We start from the raw sequence: 13,013 nt of genomic DNA, 5'->3' as shown, positions 1-13,013 counted from the left end.
ATCCATGCTGCCTCTGGTCTAGCAACCCACGAGATTGTGGATCGTTCACTATCCTTTTCCTTCAGAAGAATCTCCATTAATTTTCCTACCACAGAGGTGAGGTTAACTGGTCTGTAGTTTGCACCCTCTTTTCTGCTACTATTCTTGTGAAGCAGGACCACATTTGCTCCTCTCCAATTTTGAGACACCATTCCCAGGGATTCATTGAACAGGTCTTTTAATGGACCCATCAGTTCATCTCTGAGCTCTCTTAGTAATCCTGGGAATGTACCTCATCTGGCCCCATGGCCTTTTCAACTTTGTTTCCTAGCAACTCCCATACATTCTCTTCTGTAAACAGGGTTGCATCTACCCCACTCCCATCTATGGTCTTGTCAACCAGCAACGGTCCTTCTCCAGGGTCTTCATTAATGAACTCCGAATTGAAGTATTTGTTTAATATGTCTACTATTTCTTCATTTCTTTCTACACATTGTTCCTTGTCACCTTTCAATCTCCTTATACCACCTCAAGCCTTCCTCCTTTCTGATATATCTGAAAAATGTTTTGTCACTTTGCTTTATGTCTTTGGCAATCCTTTCTTTCACTTGACCTTTTTGCTTTTCTGATTTCTTTCTTTGTTTCCCCTCAGTTTCACCAGGTATTCTTCGCTGTGTTCCTCTTTTTGGGATCCTTTATACTACTTGTTCTGCTTGCCAGAGTGGTTTATTTTATCTCTTACTTTTGTTTACTTTTCTAACATATAGATTTGTTGCCTTTTTAATAGCTCCTTTTAATTTGGCCCACTGTTGTTCTACCTCACCTATTTTCTGTCCATATTTTTGAAATTCAAAACTTGGGTCTTCGTGTGACTTCTCTGTATTCTATTTGCAATATACCATACAGTCTGATGATCACTGGTACTCAGGTGGGCACCTACCTGGACATTTTCCATATTAGTGAGCACTAGATCGACTATTGTACCCTCCCTCATGGGTTCCATTACTATTTGTTTGAGCAGAGCCCCTTGATTGGCATCCACTATCTCTATTTCTTGTAGATTTTGCTAATGAGATACTCTAATCCATATCCAGCAGATTAAAATCTCTAATGAGCAGCACTTCTCCCCTTTTCCCACCTTTTTGATTTCTTTATCCAGATCTCTGTCCAGTTCTTCTGTTTGAGTTGGAGGCCTGTAGATCACACCAATATAAATGGAAACATCATTTTCATTTTTTAGGATGGTCCATAATGCTTCTTCCCTACCCTTCTGTTCCTTGCAATTCAGTTGCTTGAATATTGTTTTTGATAGAGTTATTCCTCCCCCTTTTCTGTCCTCTCTGCCCTTCCTTAACAAGTTATAGTCTGGGATGGCCGCATCCCAATCATGACAGTCAGTGAACCATGTCTCTGTAACAGCAACAATGTCCAACAATGTCCAAGTTCACCTCCATCATTATGGGATTTTATTGCTCAGACTAGGAGCATTTGTGATCATAGCCTTCTAACTTTTCTCCCTTGATTAGCTGCTCTTCCTATTCACCTTTTCTGCTTTTTTGAACTGATTGATTGTTACTTTCTCCTCCCACTTCCTGTATTGCCTGGGGGGTGACATGCCAGTTCTCTAGTTTAAATGCCTGATAATGCATGATCTAAATTTCTCACTTAGCATCCTCTTTCCTGCCATAGACAAATGTAGACAGTCACAGTACTGCTCTCAAATTGTTTGGGCGGTGGTATCAGCCGTATCAATAGCAACAGAAGTGAAAGCTGATGAACCACACTGATTAAACTGGTTGGCGCATTAACTGATATGCTATTTAGCATTACAAGATGCCCATGTATGAGGTCCACTAAATGAGTAAAAAAATCCGTTTCACCCATGATGTTCACATTTTCAATTTGATTCAGTGTGGTTCATAGACAAACGTAGGCCATCCTTACCATATAACAACCCTTTTCTGTTTCATATACAGCCCGAGCCCCCAATGTGTCCAAAACCACATTCTTTACACCAGGTTTTGAGTCAGGAATTGAAATTATCTATATGACATCGCCTTTCTTTTCCCTTTCCATCAGAAAAACCAATAGTCTTTACCCTACTTTCTTTTATAATTGCTTTCACTATCTGATTTGCATTTCTACTAGCTGATGATCCTGGAAGACAGTTAACTGTTGTATCCCCATCAAAATGAGTTCCCAAATTGGGTTATCTGATGACCAAATCTCCCAGCAGATATAGCTTGCGTTTATGACATTTATTAGTTAAAGGGGTTTTGGGTGCATTGGGTGACTACTTCCCTTTCAGACAACACTTCATATTCAATTGATGGATCTTCTTCATTTTCCAGTGCAGCAAAGGTATCATGTAAGGGTAACAGTGAGGAGGGTGGGTATCTCTTCATCACAGGTTTTAATTCTGCCAGAGCTCACTGTAATCCAATTATTCCTGGGTTTCTGAATATTGGCTATCAGACATTTCTATGGGAGTGAGGGAAGACATACAGGATGTTGCAAAGTTGGGGCAATTGGGTGTCTGAGTCACAGGTTTTGTTCTATCCGAGCCCACTATAAACAATTTATTCCTGGGATTCTGAATCCTCTGAGGGAGTTGAAATATTCTGGATGCTGCAAGGAAGGGAAGGTTATTTGAAACCTGGACAATTTCTTTTCCCTGATGTGTCAGTTCTTTTTCATTGCAGATATCTGAAGGCAAATTGGACAATACTTAATTCTCCTAATGATAGGCCCTGGGACATAAGTACCACAATTGTTACCCTGAATAAAAGACATTTTGCTAATAGTGACTAATATACAAGTTGTGAGATTGGTACTTAAGTCTTATATTATATACTTAATCTAAGTCCTCGGAAGAACTATTTAAGAAGAAAACACCCTAGGGGTGGGAAGGAATAAACAGCCTTTTTAAAATGAGCAAACAGTCAAAAACATGCAAGGATTCTTAATATTCTATATAATTAGGAAATAGAAATAGATTTCAAACAATTGACAACAAAAAAGCACTCTAAATTATTGGCTAACTTAAAATAAAGTTCAACTTCAGGACTTAGCTAAACACAAGGTCAGGTAGGGGTGTGTCTTTGTAGAGGCACCTGTACACCTTTTTTTGCTTCTAAATTGATCAAGTAATTCTGGATGCATTGTGAATCACCAGCCCCAGAAGATCACAGCCCTTTTTATTAACAAAAAAAAAAAAAGTCACTTAAAGACATGCAAGGATTCTTAATAATCTATATAACTCTTTCTTTATAAAATGTGTGAATCTCTTTATAGATTTTACAATAAAATCTAGGAGCTAGGAAAATAGAAATAGATTTCAAACTATGCAAACACCTATAATGCAGAAGAAAATTGACAATAATTAAAGCACTCTAAATTTTAAGCTAACTTAAAACAGGTGTTGCCCATAAGCCATGTGGGACTGGAGGAGGTGAAGGCAGCATCTCATGCAGACTGGAGGAAGCTACTGGTGGCTGAATCAACCCACATGGGTTAGAGGAGGGAAAAAAGCTACAGACTTGAAGGATGAAGGAGAACTTGCAGCTTAGAGCAAAACCTATCAGCACTAATTGAAACCATCACTTCTAACCTCAGCATGGACACCCCCACAATCTTACTAGGTGACCTTATGCTGCACATGGATAAAACACCCCCTTTCACCCACCTGTGAACTTCTACAAAATACAATGATGGTAATTGGCTTCACACGAATAATAAACACCCCTACCCACAAGACTTGACCCACTCTAGACCTGATCTTTATCAACGTCCAGATCTCACAGAATGCACCACCCAAGGTCTCCCCTATCCCCTGGTCAGACACAATCTACATCTGAAACAACAAGGCATAATAAATATCAATCACAACAAATACTTCAAATTCACAAAGCTATGCTAAATGAAATATTACCAGACACACTAAAAACTATAAATATGAACGATGCAAACTCCGCAGTAAACTCCTGGATCTCGATCAACTCACAATTAGGGAAAACCAAGTGTCCAACCATCAAAAAGAAAATCATCACAACCCCCAAATACAAAGCCCCCTGGAACACCCCAAAGCTAAAAAACATCAAACGACTACTAAGACAAACCAAAAAGAAATGGAGAAAAGACCCAAGCTCCCAGCTCAAAGATAAATACAGAACCATCCTATTCATCTACAAATCTGACACAGAAGAAGCCAAGCGTGAATACTACGCCAAAAAGATTCACGATTATCAATTCAATCCTAAAGCACTATTTGCATATGTTACAGACTTGACGCAACCTACAGACAACGCACCCTCCCACGAAACCTCCACAACCACCTGTGATGATCTTGCCCAATACTTCAATGACAAAATTGACAAAATAATCACAACAAACCTGACCACAAACAAAACAATTACTAATCTACCTTACCCAATCACTACTACATGGTCTCATTTTGAAACAGTTGCATCTACCGAAATTGAACCAATCATTCAAAACCTTAATCCCGCAGTGCACCCCCTTGATCCCATCCCAATAAAACTACTAAAACAAATCCTTAACACAATCGCCAAAACTATATTAGGTATAGTGGGAGCACTGAGAGGAGAGGATCACCTTGCTGGTGGCTGAAAGGAATCAGTAAGTTTTTGCTTGGGACATTGTCTTTTTCAAACGTATTGGGGCAAATTTAACTATTTGGGAATATTATTAAGTGTGTTTGTGCTTTTAATAGTCAGTAAGGCAGCGAATAAACAAAGTAGACTATTTTTAAATGGTCAGTCAGTAAGGCAGCTAGTAAGCAGTAGTTAGTGTGTTTATTTTTAAAAGTCTGAAAGGCAACTAGTAAGCATAACTGAGTGTTTGTATGTAAAAAAAAAAAAAAAAAAGTAGCCAGAAGCTAAAAATAAGCTAGGAGCAGTGTATACCTAAGTAAAAAGGTTGAAAAGTTCAGTTCAGTTACCTCACCTTGGAAAGGTGTTGAGGTAGTATGATTTGGTTTGATTAAGAACCAACATTTGATAATCAAGAGAGCAGTGAGTCACTCTGGCTGACTAACTGAAGTTAGAATGTTTGTATTTCCCCACCCCTAGCTCATCCTTTAATTTATAGGCAGGTGCCACTTTCACAAAAAAACAAACAAACCCAACAACAAAAACTTTATTGAGAGTTTGATCAGTCCCTTGTAGGCCACTACCAGACATATAGTGAATTCCCTAATACATTTAAAGGACATTAATTAGCACATTCCTACACCCATAGCATCCTGTTTCCAACAGTGGCCAATCCAGGCAATAAGAACCTGGCAAGTACCCAAAAACTGTCTCTTTCATGTTACCGTTGCTAGTAATAGCAGTGGCTATTTTTTAAGTCAGCTTAATTAATAGCAGGTAATGGACTTCTCCTCCAAGAACTTATCCAAATCTTTTTTGAACCCAGCTACACTAACTGCACTAACCACATCCTCTGGCAACAAATTCCAGAGCTTTATTGTGCGTTGAGTGAAAAAAGAATTTGCTCCAATTAGTCTTAAATGTGTTACTTGCTAACTTCAAGGAATGCCCCCTAGTCCTTCTATTATTCGAAAGTGTAAATAACCGATTCACATCTACTCGATCAAGACCTCTCATGATTTTAAAAACCTCTATCATATCCCCCCCTCAGCTGTCTCTTCTCCAAGCTGAACAGCCCTAACCTCTTCAGCCTTTCCTCATAGGGGAGCTGTTCCATCCCCTATATCATTTTGGTTGCCCTTCTCTGTACCTTCTCCATCGCAACACGTGGACAACATGCTGTGGGCAGAGCAGCATCTCCTAAGCAAATCCGCCTCCCACATTACTGGAAAGGACAATATCAGAGCTGATTTCCTCAGCAGGAGAAACTTGGACCCAGGAAAATGGGAGCTGGTGGACAATGCCTTCTGCTCCTGGTGAACTGCTGGAGCCTATTGGATCTAGACCTGTTGGTGACCTTCAGTAACACATAGGTTCCATGATTCTTCAGTCGCAGGCGGGACCCAAAAGCAATAAGAACATAAGAACATGCCATACTGGGTCAGACCAAGGGTCCATCAAGCCCAGCATCCTGTTTCCAACAGTGGCCAATCCAGGCCATAAGAACCTGGCAAGTACCCCAAAACTAAGTCTATTCCATGTTACCATTGCTAATGGCAGTGGCTATTCTCTAAGTGAACTTAATAGCAGGTAATGGACTTCTCCTCCAAGAACTTATCCATTCCTTTTTTAAACGCCGCTATACTAACTGCACTAACCACATCCTCTGGCAACAAATTCCAGAGTTTAATTGTGCATTGAGTAAAAAAGAAATTTCTCCGATTAGTTTTAAATGTGCCCCATGCTAACTTCATGGAGTGCCCCCTAGTCTTTCTACTATCCGAAAGAGTAAATAACAGATTCACATCTACCCGTTCTAGACCTCTCATAATTTTAAACATCTCTATCATATCCCCTCTCAGCCGTCTCTTCTCCAAACTGAAAAGTCCTAACCTCTTTAGTCTTTCCTCATAGGGGAGCTGTTCCATTCCCCTTATCATTTTGGTAGCCCTTCTCTGTACCTTCTTCATTGCAATTATATCTTTTTTGAGATGCGGCGACCAGAATTTTACACGGTATTCAAGGTGCGGTCTCACCATCCGTTTTATTCACCATTCCCTTTCTAATAATTCCCAACATTCTATTTGCTTTTTTGACTACCTCAGCACACTGAACCGATGATTTCAATGTGTTATTCACTATGACGCCTAGATCTCTTTCTTGGGTTGTAGCACCTAATATGGAACCCAACATTGTGTAATTATAGTATGGGTTATTTTTCCCTATATGCATCACCCTGCACTTATTCACTACATACATCCTATCCTTGTGGGAAGGCAAGGCCCTGGCCTGGGCCTCCCCGCTATGGGAACGTTCCGATCCAGTATTGCAAGATGTTCCTCGCTTCTTGGAGCTGTTCCGGACCGTGTTTGAGGACCCAGGAAAACAAGTAGCCGCCGGTTCCAACCTTCTACATCTCCGCCAAGGAGGACGTTCTCTCGCGGACTACACTATAGTGTTGAGAACCCTAGCGTTGGAACTCTATTGGGAGGAGAGCTGTCTTCGGGCCATATTACTTGAGGGCTGTCGGCCAAGATTAAGGATGAGCTGGCGGCCCGGGAGCTTCCACTCTCGCTTGACTCCCTCATCGAGCTGGCAACCAGGATCAACCGCCGTCTGCACGAAAGGGCTCATGAATTTAAGGGCTCAAGAAGATGCATGGCGGTTTCTACTCCTCCATGACCATCTTCAGCCATCTCCCATATCCTCCCATCACCGAGGGGACCGTCAAAGAACCAATGCAATTAGGATGAGGACCTCTCTCCCTGGAGGAACGGCAAAGGTGCCGTAAGGCTGGCCTCTGTCTCTACTGTGGAGGATCTGGCCACCTCATTGCTCTCTGCCCAATTCGTCCGGGAAACTCCAAGGCCTAGGCTCCACTGGGGGAGCGACTCTAGACATAACTTCACCTGCTCCCCCACTTACCTTGCCTGTGACCCTCTTCTTCGGAGGTCACGAATTTCCCACGCTGACCCTGGTGAATTCTGGGGTCGGAGGAAACTTCATCCTGCGGGACGTTGTAGAACTGCTCATCCCCACTCGTCCATGCCTGAGACCCTTGACTCTTTCCTCCATCCGTGGAGATCCCCTTCCGGGGCGAATAACACATCGCACTGGGCCATACGGAACCCATCACCCTATACGTCATCCTGAAAGCCATCCATCCAGTTGTACTTGGTATACCTTGGTTGCAATGCCACAACCCGCAGTTCGACTGGACATCTTTACTGCTAACTCGCTGGGGCCCCGCTAGCCATGAAACCTGCCTTAAGGGAGTAACTCCCCCCTCTAGCTGCCTCTGTACCTCATTCTTGGAGGGCCTGCCTACTCAATACAACTAGTTCGCCGATGTGTTCTCCAAGAAGGCTGCAGACACCTTGCAACTGCATCGAGAATTTGATTGCGCTATTAATCTGGTTCCTGGAGCCACCCCGCCTCGCGGAAGAGACTATCCGCTGTCCGCCCTGGAAACTCGCGCCATGTCAGAGTATATTCAGGACAACCTTCAGAAGGGATTTATCCGACGGTCTACGTCCCCAGCCGGGGAAGGAAGGAAAAATTACTACTTACCTGATAATTTCCTTTCCTTTAGTAAAGGGTAGGTCAATTCCAGACCCGCCCTCGGCTGCTGTGTTTGAATCTTCCTGTTCGGGATAGACCGAGGTTTTATGTAAACTGCTGGTCCAGTGTAACGTCAGATATGTTAGCATAATAAGGGGATACAGATTATGCCTATTGCCTATTATGCCTCCCCACGAAATCCACTATATACACAAAAATATATTCCTTCCGATCTGTGCCCCATCTTTTAGAATCCTTTCCAAAGCTGTGTGCGCCATCGCAGTTTTCATAGGCATTTTTCTGTCTTTGACTCGTCTTCCCTGCCGGAACTCAACTGCAGAATTCTGGGCCAGGGTTTCCAGTCACCTTATTGGAACAGCTGAATACTTTTTGTTGTATTACTTGCCCAGGTAATTTATATGTCCATAAACTTGTACTTGTGCATCTAATCCACCCTGTTGATACTATCAGCATCACAGACCACCTTCCTCCCATAAATCAATGCAAGTACTTCACGCCAATAATTATCTTTTGCTAACCTGGCGAGTTTAATTAATGTAAAATCCTCCTTGCAAAGGTCTTCCTCCTCTTCCATACACTCAACCACAACTTTTAACATCTCTGATGAGCCTGGGTTTTTGTTTTGTTTTGTTTTTTTTTTGCTTTATAACCATTTGTTGCACTGGAATGTATGGGATCAGGTGCAACTGCTCATTTCTTTGTTCAGTACTGTGTCCTTCCTGACCTGCACCCAGGAGCAGAGCAGTACCGGCCCGTGCTGCCTTCTTCTTTCCCTGGGCACCTTGATTCCCTTTCTTGAAAAAGGGGACTGGTTATGCTGTCTCGATCTAAAGGATGCTTACATAGTCTTAAAAAATATCTCAGATTTGAAGTAAGGGTTCATCAACTTCATTATTGTGCATTGCTTTTTGGCCTAGTGTCAGACCTGTGGTGTCTTCATAAAGTGTCTCGCCATGGTAGTGGCACACCTGTGCAAACTGGGAATGCATGTCTTCCCTTACCTGGGCAATTGGGTGGTCAAGAACACTTCTCAGGCAGAACCATCTAGGTGTTGGAGTTGCTTGGATTCATTGTCAACTACCCCATCCCGCTTGAGCCTATCTCAGTTGAAGTTTATAGGAGCACTGCTAAACATAACTCAGGCAAAAGCCTTCTGCTACACATCATAGGGATATCAGTTTGATATCCTTAGTTGAGAGGATTCAAGTGAGTCAGCAGGCATCAGCATGGATCATAAGGTTGTTGGACCTCATGGCATCAAGAAAGCCTGTTGCACCCTTTGCATATCTTAATATGAGAAGTCGTCAATGAACTCCTAAATCTCAGTAGCTTCAGGCTACTCAGGACCTTTGAGATAGCATCTGCATCACCCGACTGCTCAGTGACTCCCTGTCCTAGTGGCGGATTCCAATGTGCCCAGAAGTAAAACCTTTCTAAATTTCTACAGTCTAAATTGTCCTGAACAGAGATGCGTCCAGCCTGGGTTGGGAAACCCATGTAGAGGGGCTCTGTACTCAGAGCCTTTGGGTTGCTCAGGAAAAGCTTCATCAGATAAACTTCCTGGAGCTAAGGGCAGTGTGGTATGCTCTGAAGTCTTTCGGAGATTGGTTGGCCAACAAAGTAATCTTCATCCAGATGGACAATCAAGGAATGATGTTTTACATTGTAGCTCCACCATTATTTAGATTTTCAGTTAGAACTGCTCCTATTCCCTGTATGTAACATTTGTTTCGCAGAGAGATGGACAAATTGTAAACATGAGCACTGTTTATTTTATAAAATATGCTAAAAACTATAGTTTATTAGTACAGTATTTGGTGTACAAGACTTATTTGTCCTAGTAAAAAAAAGCATTATTTAATTAGCATGAGTAATAAGTAACACAAGATGAGGGGTTGTACTGTATATTGATAATCATTAGACCTACCTACACTGTAAGAGGCCGACATTCAGCGCTACCTAAGAACATAAGAAAATGCCATACTGGGTCAGACCAAGGGTCCATCAAGCCCAGCATCCTGTTTCCAACAGTGGCCAATCCAGGCCATAAGAACCTGGCAAGTACCCCAAAACTAAGTCTATTCCATGCTACCATTGCTAATGGCAGTGGCTATTCTCTAAGTGAACTTAATAGCAGGTAATGGACTTCTCCTCCAAGAACTTATCCAATCCTTTTTTAAACACAGCTATACTAGCTGCACTAACCACATCCTCTGGCAACAATTTCCAGAGTTTAATTGTGCGTTGAGTAGGGACTTATCTAGCCAAGTGGCAGCTACTAAATATCTGGGTATGTTCAATGGTCGCTACTTATCTGGAATTATCCAGTTAAGTTAACCAGATAAATTAGATCTGCCATTACCTGGATATGACTTATTTGGCTAAGTGGCAATTTCTACAGAGAGATTCAGCAGCATAGGTTTGACTATTGAGGCCATAGATGTTAATGGAATTATTTAAAACATTTGCTTTTTTTTTTTTTTGGTCCTAGGACACTGCTCCTTCTATAACAATGATTTATCCTTCTTGTGGAATTTGTAATTCATCCTTAGTCCATATAATACAGATATATTGTCCACTGGAAAGTTCTCCTTTCCACCGTGTGATTAATGTGTTTGCATGTGGAAAGAAGCAGTGCTGGGGAAAATCAAATAGGTACGTTTATTAATTTTCTCTTTAACCAACCTTCAAAAATTATACACAAACTCTACTCACACTTCCTGAACACAGTCTCTTATTCAGTACAGAGATGCTGCTGACTCTGTTCAACAGTCCCTCACATTCCTCACATCTCAAGAATACTGTCTGCAAGCAGTGTTCTTGAAGTTGTCTTTAATCCTTTTATAATAGTCTATCCTTTTGTTTCCAAACGTTCTTGTTTCCCTTACTTGTCGATTTCTTTATCTTCATTGACTTCTGTTACAGCTGGAAGGTGTTGCGTTCTCAGTATTCGGAAGTTCAAGGAAAAGAAATACTGAATAGTAAATCAAAACAGGTAAAATGCCCGATCCTCCATGATTCAATAAAGACCACCAATAGAGCTAAGAGAACTGAAAAACTATATATATTCTTTAAAATATACTAAATTAAGTATATAAATTATGCATTTGTTTTATATTTGTATATTTGTCATTGCCTTTATCTGACATCAAATGCAGAATAACCCTATGATGGGAAGTGAATTTTGAAAAGGTCGATAATTTTATGAAATTAGTCTCTAATAATAAGGTATCCTTTCTTCCCTGAAATAGGAGACTAACGTTACAACTAAGGACTGGTGTGAAGGATCAGATGACTGGGGAATACATGAAACAGAAGATCTGACAGGACACATACCTAGTCACCTGCTTGGCTTAAATGGAATAGAAAGTTCTCCTTTATGTGTAGATATGGACTGTACAGTTCAGTTCCAGGGTCTGGCCCTGGATGAAGCCACAGATGTCTCTGGTGCCTTAGAGATGCCTATCCCAACAGGGGAAGGGCTAATCATGACAAGTTCAGTCTCTCTACTTCAGTCTTATTACATCAGTGTTGCTGATGAAGAAGATTATACTGATTGCATTGATACCGATCATGCACAGAAACTTCTGAAAGAATATCAGCAGAGGGAAGGCACTGATTTAGGAGGGATTATATCAGAAAGGTGAGAAATGGGCATTCCAGAAAAAGTTTTATGCTTACCTATAACTTGGACACTATGGACCTGATATTCAAAAGGATTTACGTGGGTAAATGGACTTTTGAAAATTGCCAAGGGGGTTGTGCATGTTCCTTTACACACACAAGAGACATCCCAGGGGGCGGAGAAATCATTTATGCACATACTTCTGAAAACTGAAAGTACGAATGTAAATGCTGTAATTTTCACTGCCCTAAGTTTCAAAGCAGACTTGAGTACACAAGTCTGCTTTAAAAATTAGGATTTAAGTCTGTAAGTACTTACTACTTGCAGAATTTAGCTTTACACTCAGTTATAAAATTACTCTTGTATGTGTTCATTACTCCAGAGGTGTTCTATTCTTTTAAAAAATAGTTCATTAGAACAGGTGATTGGGATGACTGATATGCTGGGGAATAATTCATCTTAATAATACAAGAATTGTAAAAATCACACTAAATGAGGTACTTGCCAGGTTCTTGTGGCCTGGTTTGGCCTCTGTTGGAAACAGGATGCTGGGCTTGATGGACCCTTGGTCTGACCCAGCATGGCAATTTCTTATGTTCTTATATTCTTATGGAAGAGGTAAGACACTTTTGGCTTGGTAAGTTAGATCAAACACTGTCCCTCTTAAATGTCAAATGATTCTTTTTTTCGAGGACAAGCAGGACGAAATACAACCAAACAAGTGGAGTGACATCGTCTGACAGTACCGGCTCTCTCAAACTTCAGAAGGGTTAAACCTTTTTGAGCATCTGCAGGAGTTCCCAAGCACTGGCCTTGCTTGAGTCTCCTCTGTCAATTTTCTTCTGTTGATGCAAAAGGATGTTAAGACTGCTCGCTCTCGCCGGTTGTGATATTTTTGTCTATTTTAATTTATTCTTTTGTTTTTCAGTTCATCATTTCTTTTTCCATTGATAAGCAGGCTGAATTAGCCATGACAAGTGGGTGACATCATCTAGCGGAACTGAATGGACTCTCTTCTCCTAGCCAGTAGAATTTTTAGCTGTATTGAGCATGTGCGGGTATTCCCGTGTAGGTGTTGCCTCAAGAGCCTCCTCAGTCATTTTTTGTCTGAGCACAGCATGGACATGTACTCAGTCTCTCTGCATTTCTTCTCAGAATTCTTCCAAGTTTTTCTTTATTTTGTTCAGTTATTCTCTTTTTTTCAGTTGCCTTGCTGT

At 41.3% G+C, this 13,013-nt stretch overlaps 1 protein-coding gene across 3 annotated transcripts in view; it reads left to right on the top strand.

The window, feature by feature from the left end:
• Positions 1-13,013, top strand: part of PDCD2L (programmed cell death 2 like) — a 113,196-nt gene that overhangs the window by 78,733 nt on the left and 21,450 nt on the right. For all 3 annotated transcript variants that reach the window (XM_029608688.1, XM_029608689.1, XM_029608686.1), the window contains exons 3-5: positions 10,663-10,826; positions 11,097-11,166; positions 11,423-11,814. In XM_029608688.1, coding sequence (XP_029464548.1) covers positions 10,663-10,826; positions 11,097-11,166; positions 11,423-11,814 — 626 coding nt within the window. The remainder of the gene's footprint in view (positions 1-10,662; positions 10,827-11,096; positions 11,167-11,422; positions 11,815-13,013) is intronic.

Source organism: Rhinatrema bivittatum, chromosome 7, assembly GCF_901001135.1.
Source record: "Rhinatrema bivittatum chromosome 7, aRhiBiv1.1, whole genome shotgun sequence".
In the NCBI taxonomy this organism is placed as follows: Eukaryota; Metazoa; Chordata; class Amphibia; order Gymnophiona; family Rhinatrematidae; genus Rhinatrema; species Rhinatrema bivittatum.
This window is presented reverse-complemented; position numbering and strand designations above follow the sequence as displayed.